The 17,402-nt window shown below is 44.1% G+C and overlaps 1 protein-coding gene across 1 annotated transcript in view; it reads left to right on the forward strand.

Moving 5' to 3' along the window:
* RHBDL3 (rhomboid like 3) overlaps positions 1-17,402 on the forward strand; it is a 73,164-nt gene that overhangs the window by 44,897 nt on the left and 10,865 nt on the right. The window contains exons 5-8 of the mRNA XM_055794172.1: positions 7,274-7,498; positions 8,215-8,363; positions 13,490-13,602; positions 16,285-16,385. Of these exons, the coding sequence (XP_055650147.1) occupies positions 7,274-7,498; positions 8,215-8,363; positions 13,490-13,602; positions 16,285-16,385 (588 nt within the window). The remainder of the gene's footprint in view (positions 1-7,273; positions 7,499-8,214; positions 8,364-13,489; positions 13,603-16,284; positions 16,386-17,402) is intronic.

The following is a 17,402-nucleotide window of genomic DNA, read 5'->3' on the forward strand; positions in this document are numbered from 1 at the left end:
TGGTAGGTGAGAGAGGCCCTTTAAACCATGGTTTGTTTGAGGTTTTTTTTAATGGTACTTAGAAGTACTTCATAGCACAGTCATAAAGTAGCTATAAATTCCACTTCCAGTGTCTTTGTGTGTCCTTTACTGAACCAGCTGACAGCCTGCATAGAACGCTTAGGTGAGCAAGGCTTTGCAGGAACTTTATATAATTCTTTATTACCCGAGTCACTGGGAAGGTAAGTGATAAAGCTTAAATCTCCAATTCTCAGGGGAATCCCAAGGCAAGACAATGAATATCCCCTCTTCCTGCTAAATCCTTGTTTACTTTCTAGGGAGCGTTTTAAGCTTAAAAGGCTATTACAGAATAACCCAGGACCTCAGTTCTAGTGATTTTGTCTGGCATTTGTCATTTTGTTCTCACTGTTGCTAATCTGGAAAGGTTTGTTGCAGGCCAAGCTCCAGGCTTTGTAGCTCAATTTCTTCCCCTGTGTGCTTCCAATTAGCTGTACTTTTGAACCAGGTCAGATCCTCTGCCAAACATCAAGAGGACTCCCCTCTGGAGTCCTCTGGGACGTCCTTCAGCATCCAGTGGGACACCCCTTTAAGTCCTCCTTTTGTCCTTGATTCACTGTCTTGGCTGAAAGTATAGGATTCCTGAGCTTTCTTCCTGGCCTTTATTCAGAGGTATAATCATAAGTCTTTAATTTAAGAAATGTTTGAAAATGTCTTACTTCAGTATTTGATCTAATATTATGCTATTATGAATGAGGAGGAAACTTTCTCAAATGATAGATGAGAGTGGTCATGTGATTATGTACTTACCCATCTCTTACCTCTCAGTGTATTAAAGCCCTCACTGAGGTACAAAGTTCTTACTCCAGGGAGCATTTCCAAGAGCTGGATACCCTTCCTGACAAATGTGCCTCACACTACTTTCATGTTGTTTTCCTTCCCATTTTGGAGAGAACTGGTGATTTTTGATGTTCCAAGAGCCACGTGCATCTCCTGAGGGGGGAAAAAAGCCATCAGAGGGCCAGGTGAGTATCTTGAAATTTAATAACTGGGATGCAAGAGCTGCTTTTGGAGTGTGTTCAGCTTGTACATTGATCTGAGTCCATTAGATACTGGCTATACATAGCAGCAGCAGAGAGAACTTTCTTCCAAAGGAACTAGTCTAGCAAATAATTATTATGCTGATTAAAGTGGAACTTAGCATATAAGTTTCCATCCTGTACAATCATGTAGAGTTGAAACTTGAGAAGCACAATGTCAGGTTAAATGTTTTAATTGTGTATGTATCTAAAATACATGAGTGGTAAATGTTATAAAGATATCTTCAAAAATTTTTGCTTCAGAAAATTAAATATGGATGCATTTCAAGTTGTGGAATCCTTCCCAGCACCAACGAAAGATGGAACAGGTGCTGGGGTTTTGAAGTTTCAAACGTGCTGTGCTTTGACACAATGTTATTTGAACCACAATGTTAGTCTTGTCCTGCAAGCAGAGTTATTGCAATTAACCTTGAAATCTGAATGTGATTTACCTTTGCTAATGGAAGTGCTGGAAAGTCAAAGCCTGGCACATTTAATAGGAGTCCAGACAAAACCTTGAGCAGGGAATACTCGGTCTCTCCTGCCTTTAACTTTTCTTGAATCCCCACAGCAAACCACTGCTTTGTCAGAGCAAAGCAGGATGTTGATATTTGCTTTTTTTTCCATTTGATACTGTTTGGAAAAGGGCTACCAGGTTGGCTCAAAGAACGTGAACATCTGTGACAGATGAACTTGATGCTGAGCTATGCGTTTTGGGAGAAGCTGTCTTTACCCACATTAGCATTTTGTAAAAGTGCAGAGTGAGGGAAGGAAATAAATGTGAATGTTGAAAGCAAAATTGATTGGAGAGGCTGCATTTGTAAGTAAAGTGGGTTATAAAACTGGAGCTGACAGAGGCTTTTAAAAAGCTTGTGTTAACTTCTGATTTAGTGTTCTGTGTCTTGGAGGATCAGAGCTGGAGAGCTGAATGCATGGCCTGTCACAGTGTTGTATGTGTTTAAAAATAGCCGTAGACCAGCCTCAGAGATGCCAATACGTAACGGGCAGAAATCCATGTTTTTCAAAACCTCCTGAGTGAGGCTGAATAAAAACCATAAAAAGGGTGCTGTGCCCCACACAAGCTATGAAACTGGAGATGGGGAAATGCTACATGACTTGGCTATTGATTGTCTCAGGCAGCAACAGTAGTGCAGGTAGCCAAGAAACACAAAGAAATTGGTGTGCTGGTGGGAATGGACAGTTTCCATTGCAAGCTGCAGATTATCTGAGACTAGTCCTAGGTTGGCACACATGCTGAAAAAAGGCAGGGCTTTGTACCTTACCAAGGTTTGGCACTGTCCCACGCTAGACAGTAAGGACTCTTATCCTAAATTTTGACATTTTCAATGTTGAAGACAGGTTCATGTCTAAGTAGGAAAGAATTTTCCTTTCTGGCAGATGCATCAAACCCATCCTTTGAGCAGAGCTGTAGCTCTAAGCCTTGTTTTGTTTTGGTATGGTAATACCAAAGGGCAGAGGTGGCAGTGCATGGTTACCAGTCATGTCAGCTTGGCTGTTTTGCAAGGGAAATTTCTTTCTCTCTACACAGTAACTTTCCGCAGGCATGAAGGACTAAGGGAATGTGTTGTTCCCCACTGCTGCCTTCACTCTGCACATACTGTTTGCTTTACCCATCTGCCTGCAGCTTTAATATCATGCTCATTAAAGAAGACCCAGATCAATTGCATGAAGTGGGATAGGTTGCCCTTAGCTTCTGGAGCTGTAATAATGTGCAGGCCCACAATGGCTCCAGTGTTCTTTTGGCTGATGATTAAATACTTGGCTCATAAATACCAATATTATGTAATTCCAAAATCAAGTTAGCAAATTGTGACCATATGCGAGACTTTCTGTTTGGGAAGACGCGAGTCTTCCAAAGTTGGTGTGGGGAACAAAATAGGCTTCTCATCAAGAGTTGGTGAGAGCAGCAGTAGTGGCTTAATCCTCTGTCTCTCCTGATGCCCATCACCTCCTAGTTTGAGATTAACAGCATGATCCAAAGGCTGTGGAGTTGGGTGACTAGGCCCAGGACTGCTGTGTTTGCTTGAGCCCTGGCAGTCAGCTGTGCTGCCTCTTTGGAGATCATTTCCCCGTTGGTGTGATGGGCAATGACTGCAGGTGGGGACCAGCAGGAGGTCTTCTTACTGAGAGGCCTAATTTTAACAGGTGCTCAGTACATCCAACCATCCACATCTTGGTGGGTAGTGGTATGCTCCTAGCACTGTGTGTCCCTGCCCCACCTGGGGGTAAAACCATGCCAAAACTAAAGCATTTAGAGGGAACCTGGGCCTTCTTTCCATACCCTCTGCTCTGAAGGAGGCCTGACAAATATTTTGATGTCCCTGCCTGAGATGACAGGAGGTTTAGTTAGTGGAAAGAGCTCTGAAGAGTTACAGTTGTAATTACGGGTACCAAAAGCTTTTAATTTTCTGGGTAAATTGAAGTCTGGCTCCCATTGACACAGCACCTACTGCTGTTGGTGGATGCAGGGGATATTCCTTCCAAGGAATCTGCTGGTTTGTCACAATCTGGGAAGAAAACACTTGGTGCTGGATATCTCCATATGTTCTGCAAGACTGCAGCAGTTCACAACATGCTGCGTTTAATTTGCAGGCAGTTTTCTTGTCTTTTTGCTAAGAGCTGATGAAATTGAATACCCAGTAGATCCTTTTTCCTAAGACAGGATTCCAGCCACCTAAGAAGCTGAATTCAGAGGTAATTTCCACCTCTGAACACTTTGATCTCATGATCTGATATCTGAGTTAGCTATAAATGGTTTCTCAGGCATTTGCTTTTGTTTGTATTTACATACTCTGGAAACTCTTAATCCGTTTTTATGTTTTTCTGTGCATACCTCTCAGATTCTGGGGAGGTCTACCAAAAATCAACTAGGAGGAGGAGGAGGCTGTGCTTGCTACTTACAGGTGTGGTTGATGTGATACATCCACACCTGTTGGTCAGAGAGGCTAACAATGGGCAATGCCTTCCACTGTGTAGAAAGAATCTTCTGTGTGTTGAGGCATAGGATGTCTTTCTCCAGCAGTCACATGTGCTCCAGGAGAGCTATCAGCGTTTTGCTCAAAGGCTCCCCTTGCTCTTGTGATATCAACATTTACTGCTTTCCTATCATTACCAGTTTAAATAACTCTTGGCATTTTATCATCCAGGTGTGGCCAGAAACAACCAATATGGAACACCTTGTAAAAATAATGGGGTGTGAGAACAGGTAGTTGAGAGAACAAAGCTGTGACTGTTTTTCATCATTCCTTGGAGGAACTCACATTGTCATGAGTTTCCATTTTAGCCTCTATGTGGGGTGTGGAAGATCCTGTGGTTGATTTTTCTCTGTTGGAGGAGGAAGGCAGAGCTTTCTGCTGAACAGAAGTACTTGAAAGCAGTGCAGCCTAGTGATAAGAGAAATTGTGCAACTTAGATTCTTCTAACTCTAGTGTATGGCCTTGGGCAAATCACTTAGTGTTGTGAGGTCCAGCTTCCCACCTCCCCAGGAGAGCCAGACACTTTGTTCATCTGAGGTGCAGCTTCCACAGTGATGCTGCAATATCCCACTCTTAATAAAACTAAGACAACCTTTCCCTTCTGTTTTGTTTTTAGTCTGTTGAGGAACGCCTTCAGAAACATCATGCTGATGAATTTGCACTGCCCTGGGTGTTATTTGGGCTCTTTGGGCAGCATTAGCAGTAATGCAGAGCAGGCACTGGACTGGTGGGGCTGTGCTGAATTCGGGTGATTGAACTGAGCCAGATCCTTTTTGCAATGCTCAGCAATAACAGGCGGGTTCAGTGGTGCCTGCATTAGGATCCTCTGCCGAAAAAATGCAAGGAAATTTCTGTTATGAGCCTAGCACAGACATGAATGTCGGCAGCCTTTGGAGTTTCCTGCCCATCTCTTTCGCCCATCTCTGCAGCGATGAGGTGATCATCTTCTGAGGGTGGTCAGCACTTGATGCTGAACTACAATGATGGTTTTCTCTGACTCTGGAAACGATTGTATTTTCCACTGTTTTGTGGTAGGCAGGAAAATCACATGTATCACTAATTAGAATAAGCTTATCGGCAGCTTCAGTCAGCTGTCCAGTATATTCATATGTAGCAGGCAAATTTATGGTTTCAGTCTGGATTTATTCTTGTCCACAAGAGGAGCAAAGCCAGAGAGGAGAGAACAGGATGAACTCTGTGAAGGAGAACATACAGTACATCTCTGACAGGCTGCTCTAAACAAGCCTGGAACAAAGTTTTCTTCTGTGGACAAAGTGAGGTCATTAGGTGGCTAAAGCTACCTTTTGAAACAGAGGTATGTCTGTCACCTACCAAAAAGCATCTCACAAATGCTAAGGAAAGCCTTACACCGGTGGATGTTCCTCTATGAAAATACTGTCTTTCAATATAAGCAGGATTTCTTAATGCAGCCGAAGATCACCAATGATTTTTTTCCCCTCATCTTCCCTTGCTTTAGATAAAAGCTTGTGGATGATAGACTTGAGAAAACTGGAAGAAATTTTTTTTTTCTTCTTCTTTGCCTTTTCTGCTTCTTTTGCCAGAGGTGTTCTATTACAAGTGTTTTATGAATGAGTGAATGAAAGAGACAGCAAAGGAGAAATACCAAGAAAGGAGAGAGAGATTTTAGGGTAGACCCGTTTCTTACTAAAACAACTCAAAAAGAATGGCAACAAATTTTTTGCCAGTTCTAAAAAACCTGAAATGGATCAATCGCCTGTCACTGTTGCTCATGTCAGTGAATTTCTGCATCAGAGAGACAGGCTGCAAAGGGAAGGCTAAGGAGGAATGGGCAGCTGCTGGGAGAATGGGTTGCAGTGCCATCACCTCAGATGGCCCCTTCGCTTTCCTCCAGTGATTAATAGGAGGTGGCTCCCTGCAGTGATTACTGTGTTTTAAGCAGCTTGGTCCAGCTTGGAACAATTACTCGGCTGCCTGGGCACTGAGCGCACAAGCTCTGGGCTTTGCTGTCTTTGGGATATCAGCCGAAACCAGTGTGATCCAACACAACTGGAAGCCAACGCTGTTGACTGTCATCTCTTACTTGGTTCCGGGAGACTGAAGATGCCGGTGGTTTCTGAGATCAGTTAGCGGTTCCTTCAGAGGAAGGACCAGGCTGTCACTTTTGCTTTGCTGCCTTTTACTGTAAAATGCCCCCCCTGCAGCGGTCTTTATGCATAGTTAGCCTTTTATGCCTTCCTGCCAAAGATTCAGTCAGTACAGACAGTGACTCTAATGCAGTAAGTTTGTTTGACATCAGGGCTAATGAGCAATTATCCAAATCTTGGAGCAAGCTCTTTCAGACCTGGTTGTTTGGGGTTTTTTCTGCTTGCTTTTTTTTTTTTTGGTTGTTTTTTTTTTTCCCCAAGCAGGCTTAGTGTAAAATTCCATCTGCCTAATTTACAAGTGCAATTGCTTTAATTATGCATCCAAATTGAGAAAGTGTATGTTCAAAAAGATAGACAGCTAATTCTATGCATGTCAGATGGTAATGTATATACACATTATCTGTATCCTCCAAAGCCTGCACTATCTCAAAACCTGCCCCCTCTGAGGATAGCTGTTTTAAAAGAAATCATCTTCTCTCGTAAGTTTACAGCAGCTAAGAACAGCCTGTACACCGGTTTTGTTTGTTGTTTTGTTGCTGTTCCTCATGCAGTTTTGTTTTACATAAAAGGATATTTTCTTTGCCCTGAGCCAGCTCCTGCCAACAAGGATCAGAACACAAGGGTTAGATGCTGTTAATGTACCTGCTGCTACATTGAAGAAATTTTCTGCCCCACGAGCTGGCAGGTGCAAGGAAGTGTGACAAAGCAGGAGCTGAGGGAAGGACGACATGGGAATGTGGATCGTGATAACCAGTGAGGAAGACAGTGGATGGAAGGCTGGAGAATGGGCCAGAGGGCTCAGCCAGGTGCATCAGCCACCTCTGCTGTGCCTTGCCAGAGCTCTGCCCTGACCTCGTTTATGGGCATCATCATAGCAGACTGTGGTACTGGTTTTCCTTGCACCCCACGTAGGTCACCCTGTGATCATTCTGAGACTTGGTTCCTAAAGCTCCAGCCTGGTGGTGGTTCTCCTGCCTGCCCGGATCTGGTGCTGCCAGACTGGCACTAATCTTCCTGGATGGTTGTGCCAGACCTTGCTTTGTCCTCATGGTTTCTTCCTTTTCTTTTTACCCAGATGAGCAACAAAAGGTCAAATAGTTTCCGCCAAGCCATCCTTCAGGGGAACAGGAGGCTGTGCAGCAAGGCGCTGCTGGAGGAAACGGGGCTGAGCCTTTCGCAGAGGCTGATCCGGCACGTCGCCTATGAAACCCTGCCACGAGAGATAGACCGCAAGTGGTACTACGACAGCTATACCTGCTGCCCTCCGCCCTGGTTCATGATTACCATCACTATTGTAGAGGCAAGTACCTTATCCTCTCTCTGGGAACCCACCTTACCCTGCCAAAGGCTTTGCTGGGACATGAACGAGGGCTAGAGTGGGACTCCTTTAGACCCAAACAAGGACAAGCATGAAGCTGATAATGATTTTGGCTTACCTGTATGGCTGTGTGTAAGTGGAGACTGTGATCCTGTCTGTCTCCAAGCATGGTTATTAGTCATTGATACAATTTGTAGATGAAACTACAGAATTTGGAAAACTAGCAAAACTTTTTGAGGAGTGAAAATCTGGACAGTTCTAGGGAAACGGGTAATTCAAGTAATGGAATTAGAAGAAAAATTCATATATGGTTACCTCTGTTCTGTGAGTGGAGAGAAAAAGGATGGAAAAGGTTAAATATTCTGACCTGTTCATCTGTTGCCCAAATGAGATCTTTGCACAGTTGCTGAGTAATGTGCTCAAATAAGCACAGAGAAGGATATGATATGGTACTTACTATCAGTAGGGTGCTGAGTTCCTCTGACTCAGTGGCTGATCTGTTACAGAAAGCTGCATATAGACTTATACCAATGTGTTGCAGGTTCCTCAAAACAGGGAGCTTTAATGCTATGTGAAGCTGTCAAATGGAAGAAAAATTATTGTACATTTGACTCTTTTTTTCTCCATGACTTTGAGCTACAAAGTGCTTTTCAGTGAGGGAAAGCATTGCTAACCAAGGACTCTCCCTGCTCTTCTAGGTTGCCTTTTTTCTTTACAACGGAGTGGTATTAGACAGGTTTGTGCTGCAAGTCAGCCACCCCTTATACCTGAAGAACACATTGCTTTACCATCCTCAGCTCCGTGCTCAGGCTTGGAGGTACCTAACCTACATATTCATGCATGCAGGGTGAGTACTTACAAGCTGCGGAGATTCCCCCCAATTAAGGTTCCCCAGAGAGAAGGAGGAGGATGAAGTGACAGATTTAGCTCAGAAGTAAGCTTTTAAAAATCAATTCTAAATTGCTTGTAAGAATCTGAAGATGTTGTGGAGTTCTGGTCAGTGAGGGGGAAACCTTCGCAGCTCTCTGAAGGGAGGAGGCAACATAAGGATCTTAAAAGACGCTGCTCTTCTCCCCAGCAGTATTGGGACCACACTTTCTTCTTATTGTGCACTTCCCAGTGTGTGCTTCCTAAAACTCACTGTATCAAAGCTCAATGTTCCTCTAGAGGAGCTGTGCAAGTGGTAGAACAAGTCTGCAAAGATGCTAGACTGGTATTTAGAAGCTACATGGTGTATTCTTGCTAGACTTCCTAGTTGAGGTTGGAAAAGTCAATTAAATTCCCTGTGCCTATGGTATGTCATCACTTAGTAACGTTGTCCCTTCTGTAGGGACTGAGATAATGCCTAGAAGCCTGAGTCAAGATTGAACTCCCATTTTGTACACATTGTACAAACACCAGTGTTCCTGAAGAGTTGAATATCTCGACTGACCAGATGGACAGAGAATGGTCCATCTAATGCAAAATGCAAAATGAAGGTGCACAGTAAAATGAATCCTCCTTCATCCCATGGGAGGTATGTAGCAGACTTGGGAAGAGAATACAAGGCGTGGGGATTCTAACTCTGTGCTGCTTAACTGTACTAGTCCCCCCAAGACTCAAAGAGACTTAATTGTGTGATGTTTGTGATGCCATGGTGATGAGTGAGTGTCACAAGAAAGTTCATCCCTGTACAAAGCACTCTACCCCCTCTGAGTAGTTTCTCAGATCATTATCTTCACACATTCCTGGCAGATAATTGCAATTTTCTTTAATTCTGTCATTGAAAAATCACAGCAACCAGCTTTTTAGCAGTAGTTTATAGTTTGAAACTGGATAAAGACCCTTTGTCTTAAATAGAAAGCCTATATTACCATCAGGCAATGTTCTATGAAAGGCCAAAAAAATCAAGTTGATCTTTTCCTTTTTCCACATCTCTGATGGAAGATACACTGACGTCTCTTCTCTGCCGTGGAATAAGTTGGCGTGTGATTGCCCCTAAGCACAAGATGTGCCCCAGATCTCTGGATAAAAACTGTGGGAAGAACAGACTCCACCCAAGGGGAGAGTAGGAAAAGATTTATAGATGAAACTGCTGAACATGGCAGCATCTGTACTCTGTGCTAAATCCTTCCAAAAAGTTCATTGTATATAGGTTTCAATCTGCAAATGGAGACTATTGGGCTTAGATGTGAAGCTAGTTACGTAAAATGAGAACTGGAAATTTCCATCACTGAGGACATGGGGGAAACTGGGCTTGTAAAAGGAACAAACACTTGATTTTGACTGTTAGCTAATTTTTATGTGGGTTTTTCTTCTGATGGTGGTGGTGTTCTACTTATCACTTACGTAACCACAGATTGCTTTGGGATACATTTGAAGAAAAGCACCTGCACAAGGACAATTTTTGCAGCCTTTAAATATCTTCCTGTATCACCTGTGACATGCTTTCCTAACCTGTGCAAGGTCACCCTTTCCTGTAGCAGGCAGTACTCTGGCATTCTTCACACTTGCTGGCTGAAAAATATCTCAGGTTTATTTCACATCCGCAGCTGGCTCAGAGGGATGAACAGTGGGGAAGGTGGTGTGCAGGAGACTCATCATTTTTGTGATGGATTCCAGGTTCTTTAGCTACATAGCCTTCAAAACAATGGAGAGTCCCGCTGGAGCAATAAACCCCATGATTTATCTGAAGTATCTGGAGTTTGGCTAAATGTTTCTTTATTGCTAACTTCTGAGTGTTAAGCTCTTTTCATATCAGGAGAACAGATAAATCTTGGAAAGGTAATAAGGTTTGTTAGTGGAAGCCCATCATTCTCCTCTCATTTTCAAATGAGAGGCCAACACAATGCCATGGGATCTATTGTTATCCTGCTTCCAGCTGAGACTTTAAAATGGTAATGTGGACTGCTCCTTAATTTAGTGCGCTCAGTCGGTTTTTTTGAAGAGCAAGTGACAGCCGGAAGGTGTCCAAGAAGACAGCAGTTGCTAAGGCTTGGCTGGCTGTGCCTCTAGAAAGATTCCAAAAATGCATGGAGTGTGTGTTGGTCCTGATGGAGGAAGCTTTGTCAAGGGCTGAAAAGGCAGGCAAAGTTGTAAATTCTGCCCTTCTGCTTTCATGGAAAGCAGACGTTAATTATTTGGGGCCCACGCATTTGCAACACTGCCATAACTAATGACTTGCATTGATGCTCAGTCCCATTTGTTGGGTCTCGGGGAAGGAGAAAGTCTTTAATAAATCAATGAAATTGTCATTTCAAGAATGACGCATTCAGCACTGGCAAAGGCTAATTGTATTTTATGGGTGCTTATTGACTGTGGAGCCTTCAAAGCTCTTAGCGTGATGGGGAGGAGAAGTGAATGGGATTGCTCCTGGAAAGTCTTTTTAAGAACAGCTGTGAATCAGAGCAGTCACTTTAGAGTCTAGGATAAACTTTGCTGAGCTCTTACAAAAGCTTCCTTTGAAAAATAAGACCCAGTGCTTTGTGTGAAAATGTCAGGTGCCGCCTCGTGACGTTGACTGTGTGCCAGCCAAAGCTGCTTTCCTCCCCTCTGTAAAAGGGCACTTGGAAGCTTTGACTCTTCTGTGATCTCGGTTTGACCATTGCTGGTTGTTCCAAAGTTCTGTGAACGTGCGGGATCAGAACAAGTACAAAAATATGCCCATGTCCAGTGGCTTCAAAAGTCTTGAGCAAGGTAATAAAATAACGCTCAAGTTACATGCAGTGGTTTCCCATGATGACAAATTGCATGCTGAGCGTCTCATACAGGAGAGAAATTTATCCTTGGAGAGAAATTCAGTGGAAACAAACCTATTAAGATATCTGGAAAGGACTGTTTCCTGCAGTATCATTTCTAGCAGTTTTTTCTGGTCCAACTTTAAATTCTTATTTGTGAGACTGTTCTGTCATTACTGCATCTCACCATCAGTGTTTTTCTCTGATGTATATGGGAAATTGCTATGGTAACACAAAGACCAAAACAGGGAAAATGCATATAAACCAAAGATTGGTAGTGTCTGTCTGCAAGCAATCCTTTTTCTGTAAAATAGGATGTAGATTTTCAGTGCATTAGCTGCTTTCCCCCAAAAGATGCTAGCCTTCTGTGTTAAGGGTACTGCTGTGCGGTTTAGGTCCACCTGCTTTTCAAGCAGACTCAGGCGCTCTTCATGCACAAAACAGTGTACCCCTGGGTGCGGTGTGAAGTTGCCATTCAGCAAGGTCACAGCCCTGTGACCCCAGGGTAAATGTCAGACACTAGCACAGTTCAGGGGCCTGGCGCTGTTGTTACCTCACTGGAAGATCCTGCAGATGGCAAAGGCACGAGTAAATATTTGTATAAAGCTTTGAAAAGTGGTGAGACGGTTTTGTTAAGTACTGTTGATTAGAGCAACAAAGAACTGAGTTTGAAACTATTGATTAAGCGTAGGAGAAAACTGCTGCAGCGGAGTCTTTATCAAATATGTACATCTTGGCTGTCCCACTCTCTGCCTCTAGGTTGGAAGTGGTCCTGCACAATGTGAACAGCAAGATTTTCTACAAGTCTAATCTCAGCCCAGCTTTTCCCATCGTGTTCAGGAGTTTTGCTGTTGACTGTGATGGGAACAAGGGTCAGTGAATAAAGAGCTTCAGTGAATGCACCTTGTGTCTCACTAGGCACCTAACCAGAGATAAAAGTGCCCTCTGCTTCCCATTCTGACCATGATCAGCTGCCTGGAGGAAAAGGACCTGGGGGTGCTGGTTGATGGCCAGCTGAACGTGGGCCAGCAGTGTGCCCAGGTGGCCAAGAAGGCCAGTAGCATCCTGGCTTGTATCTGAAACAGCGTGGCCAGCAGGACCAGGGCAGCGATCATCCCTCTGTACTTGGCACTGGTGAGGCTGCATCTCAAATCCTGTGTTCAGTTTTGGGTCCCTTGCTAGAAGAAAGATGTTGAGGTGCTGGAGCGTGTTCAGAGAAAGGCCAGCAAAGCTGGGGAAGGGTCTGGAGCACAAGTCTTCTGAGGAACGGCTGAGGGAACTGGGGCCGTTTAGCCTGGAGAAAAGGAGGCTCAGGGGGTACCTTATTATTGCTCTCTTCAACTACCTGAAAGGAGGCTGTAGACAGGTGGGGGTCGGTCACTTCTCCCAGATAACAAGCAACAGGACAAGAAGAAATGCCTCAAGTTGCACTAGGGAGGTTTAGATTGGATATTAAGAAAAATTTCTTCATGGAAAGGGTGGTGAAGCATTGGAACAGGCTGCCCAGGGAGATGGTGGAATTCACCACCCTGGAGGTATTTAAAATGCACGTAGATGTGGTGCTTAGGGACATGGTTCAGTGGTGGCCTTGGGAGTGCTGGTATTATGGTGGGACTTGATCTCAAAAGTCTTTTCCAACCTATGTGATTCTCTGATTCTATGATCATATTGGAGTAGGCATAGTGTAAAGGGTGAGGGTCAGATAGCACAAACAGTGAAGTGGCATTACGTGTCACAAGGAAACGGCAGCTCTCTTGGGACAGCTAGGCTTACCGTGCTCTTGATTTAATATCCTCTCCCCATCATGGCAGTGTAATATGTGCAGGGAAAGGCTGTTTCATTAGGAGGGGAGAGGAAAGAGGCAGGTCAATTTCTAGCTTCTATTCCAGGCTCTGCTGCCATCTTGCTGCTTTTTTGGACAAGTCATTTAACTTCAAACAAACAAACAGAGAAAAAAAAAAAAAGAAGAAAAAAGAAAAAAAAAAGTTTCACTAAGAACCAAACATGCTATGTGGTCTTTGGCTGAAGGGACCTGGGTGATATGAAAAAGATAATGAAAAAGCAGCAAGGAGGGAAGAAACATCACAGCTCTCAGTCTGATTTTTTCAGGAACCATTGTTCCTGAACCCAGTGTTACAATCTACTTTTACGAAGCAGGTGCCGCTTGATTTCCTTTCCAAGATATCTCTCTCTCAAGCGTAGAAAAGGGAGACAAAGAGTTAGAAAAGAGGACAACTGTTGTTTTTCCTTGCCGCAGGATAGAACACCTTGGACTCAATGTTGTCCTTCAGCTCTTGGTTGGGATTCCCCTGGAAATGGTGCATGGAGCTGCGAGGATCAGCTTTGTGTACGTTGCTGGAGTTGTGGCAGGTAGGTGATGCCTTTGGATGCCCCAGATGGAGAAGCATCTGAAAATGGTCTGTTGCTGACTTGCGTAGGAGAAATGTTTTGTGATATTTGGGTGTAGGAGAAGAGCAGTCACTGATCTGTGTGTTGAAATTCTTTTGGAGGCTAGAAGTGGGAAATATGCTACAGCTTGACATTTTTAACTAGCCATGGGCTCTGTGTTTTGGAGACCTGCTAAAAAAGCACCAAGAACCTGTTACTTTAAAATAGCCTTTCTTTAGATGGTCTTTCTGAATGTGGAGGTCATGCTGTTCCTTTCCTATTGTGTCTCACAGAGACTTAGAGGAAAGGTGGCATCACAGGCATCCCTGCACGAAGAGTGTTGGGGATTTTTTTTCCCCAGGTCCTGTGCCAGTTCTTACTGCATTTGTCCTGTGCTGTCTGCTTTCAACAGCCTGAGTAAGCAAGAAGTACTTGGTTGTAAGTTGTGAACAGTGCACAGAAATCTGGAAATTAATTTAATCATAAAGTCATGGGGTTTGGTTGATTTTTAGTTTATGCTGTATTGCTTTTATTTATGTTTGGCATTTCCAGCAGTTTGGAGGTGATGGAAGTTAGCTGACAATAGATCAACATCTAATTAAAACAGGAGGAGAGTGTGAGAACAGCTAAGAGCTTCACAGTGGAACTCAGACAATGACTGACTGTCTTAGATCAAGATTTGTGGTAGTGGATTTTTTTCCCAGCTACATAATTTTATTTTTTCTGTAATGAGCAGCAAAAGCTTTTGTAAAATGGGTGCTAATAAATCCTACGTTCTGGGAGAGAGGCTGTGGAAAGAATAATGGGACTAGGACACAGGACTAGGCATGGTACAAACATCACTCTATTTAATGCAGAGAAGGGAGTTAGCAGACAAGCTCCACTGTCCCTTGCCTGTTATTTTAATAAACACTAACTAAAGAGGTCCCCAGTCTGCAACTTTCCAAACATAAGTTTTTCTGCGTAGATCCATCTACCGAACCCTAGGGCTTCATTTATATATGTGTAAATACACACAGCAGCACATCTGTGCCAGGTAAGCGAAGCAAGTGACCGTTGAATCTGCTGCAGTTGAGCCTAGGCAAGCACTGCAGGTTGCTGGCTGCCTCACAGTCCTGTGGCCATGGCCTTGCCGGCAGGGTCTGCAGGGCCAGAGGCAGGTTTTACTGGGTGTTGGGCTGGGCTGAATGCCAGAGCTCTGGAGGCTTGTAGCCAGCGCCTGAGTGAGGCTTACTAGCCCACCTAACACTATTGGTTCATTTTTGCTACACAGATGATCCCATTCTTTTCTCAGAGAAGCTGCCAAATCCTCATAGGCTTGCCTTTCACACTTTACGACATATAAATTGTGGAAGACAGTGCCAAATGGAAAGGGAAAACTTCCCTTCTTAATGCAGGATGGAACTACAAATGTGATCAGACAGCCCCACACAGAAAAGCATCCCATGATACCTTTACCTGTTTGAATTGTTAGCCAATTATTAAGCATACTTTATTCTTTGACATGTGCCAGGAGAGAGAGGAAGAGGCATACTTATGTTGAGGATCTGGCAATATAAAGATAACACAGCTCCTAAATCAGGAATAAACAGTAAAACGTAGACACGGGCTGCAATGGCCACTCCCTATTTTTATGAAGTTTTTTTCTTCATTTGTCTGGCTTTACTAAGAAAGCATGTTGAGGCCGAGATTGAAAGACTCTGTGCAGTGTCTGGGGACTTAACTGCAAGTGCTCATTGCTTCTTTCTTAACTTCTCATTAACTTTTTCCGTAATGGCAGCGTTTAAGGTCTGAGAAGTCTCAGGGCCATACAGTGAAGGAGGGAGCTGCCAGCAGAGCTGGCTGGTGGAACCTTGCACTTTCTTGACCAGAAGCTGAGCAATTAGCAAAGAAGTTTGTTACATTCTGCATTACTGAGGTCGCTCTCAAGATTTGCCATGGGTCTTTTTCCAATTCACACTGGTCACAAAGATTGTCATTATCCCTGCCTTGTGACACCAAGTCTGCCTTTGTCTCTCTCTTAAATTCCTCCTAAAGTTTGCAATGAAAGAAGCTTTGAGAAGATCCAAGCCTCCATCTGGGATAAGGAGAAGCAGTGTCTGTTTGGATGTATTGTTATTAGTGGTGCTTTTATGTGATTGACCTGTCATTTTGCTATCTTGTGTTTACTGCCTCCATCCAGGTTATTTTTAGCTAGTATTACTTGGAAGTTTTATAACAGGCTGTGCTTTGATCGGAGGCCTGTGCTAAGTTACAAGTCCCCAGTTCCTTCTCAATGTGCAAATATTTGTCTTGCCAGCATGGGAGCTACTTCCATTTTATCTTCAGGTGAGGAACAAGACACAGACATTTGTCTCCTGCTTCCTTGTTATTTTAATCAGGGTGTAAGTGCCTTTTTGCAGCATAGGTTTGAGGATACATTGCTGCCTTGCTTGGCTGCTTTTAAAGTTAGGTGCAGAAGAATCGATCAGTCTCTGTCTTGGCAGTTCTACAGGACTGAGTTAGCTTCACAAATCAATACCCCCCACCCCTGGCCCCGGCTTCTCTTTGTATATTACTGACCTGCAGCAATTAGCACAAAACAGGCAGTAGCAGGGAAGTAGGGTAGGAAAGAGGGTGTTTATTTGGCTGGCAATTGTCACAAACCCTTGTTCTCTCTCCCAGGGTCCTTGGCAGTGTCAGTAGCTGATATGACTGCACCTGTGGTGGGCTCCTCTGGAGGCGTGTATGCTCTTGTCTCAGCTCACTTGGCCAATATAGTCATGGTGAGTACCCAGAGTCTAACCTCTTTGGAAATGAGCCAGGTCTGGTGGCCCAACGGGATTGGAAATAGGGCCCGGCTCAACTGTTGGCCATTCAGAGTTTGCCCCAGTTGAGTCTCGTCTCAGTGGTGCGGTCCTGGAATGGAAATGTGACACTGCAGTTGGTGGCTTGGTACCCTGATGAGTGGCAAGCCAAAGATGCTGGTAATCCAAGATTTATCAGTACTCTGTGCTATCAGCTCTCCTTGCACAGGCTGACAAATGTTTGGAAAACAAGGAGCTGACTGGCTTGGCAGAAGTTGCAGAGTGTTTCTGTCTGTCTGTGCTATGTAATGTTAGTGGGTACCTAAGGAAATTTAGTATTTTGTGCATTTGTGTGCAGAATATTCCTTATCACCATTTGTAAAACCCAGACTGAAGCTGAGCCCTGGGCATACCAGTGATGATCTTTTTGCCTTTTCACCTAATGAAGTACTTTAGGAAGGTCAGTCAGTAAATACCAGCATTGTCATTCCTCTAAGACCTGGAAACGGGAGCTCATCCAAGGTCCTCAGCTAGGTGGTGGCAAAGCCCCGCATGTCTGCCTATGTGACTGCTAAGCTGGCAAAAATGGCTTTGCTGAGCGAGGTGGTACGGGGTTGCATGTCCGTCCTGTACCAGCAATATCAGAGCAGAGTAACCATAAAAATGATGGTAATGTGTCCTCCCCTGGGTATGAGTGGGAAGATAATGCAGGTCAGCTGCAGTAGAGACAGAAGGTCTGTTAAATGGGTGCTGGGAAACCTACGTGTGTGGTTTCCAGCCTAAAAGAAAACCTTTTATTTACGCTTGTATGCAGTGAAGTCAGCGGGCTGCGACATGATGCTGCTCCAGGCAGCCTTTGTAGCAGGTGGAAGCAGGGAAAGCGAGTGATTTCCTGAGCAGAATAGGTCTCCTTTGCTGTCTTCAAGCTTTTTGGAGCATGAATGAGCTGGGGGCTGTTGTCTAAGTTAAGACAGTTGAATGGCTGGCAGAGAGATA

This window comes from Falco peregrinus, chromosome 2, assembly GCF_023634155.1.
Source record: "Falco peregrinus isolate bFalPer1 chromosome 2, bFalPer1.pri, whole genome shotgun sequence".
Lineage (NCBI taxonomy): Eukaryota > Metazoa > Chordata > Aves > Falconiformes > Falconidae > Falco > Falco peregrinus.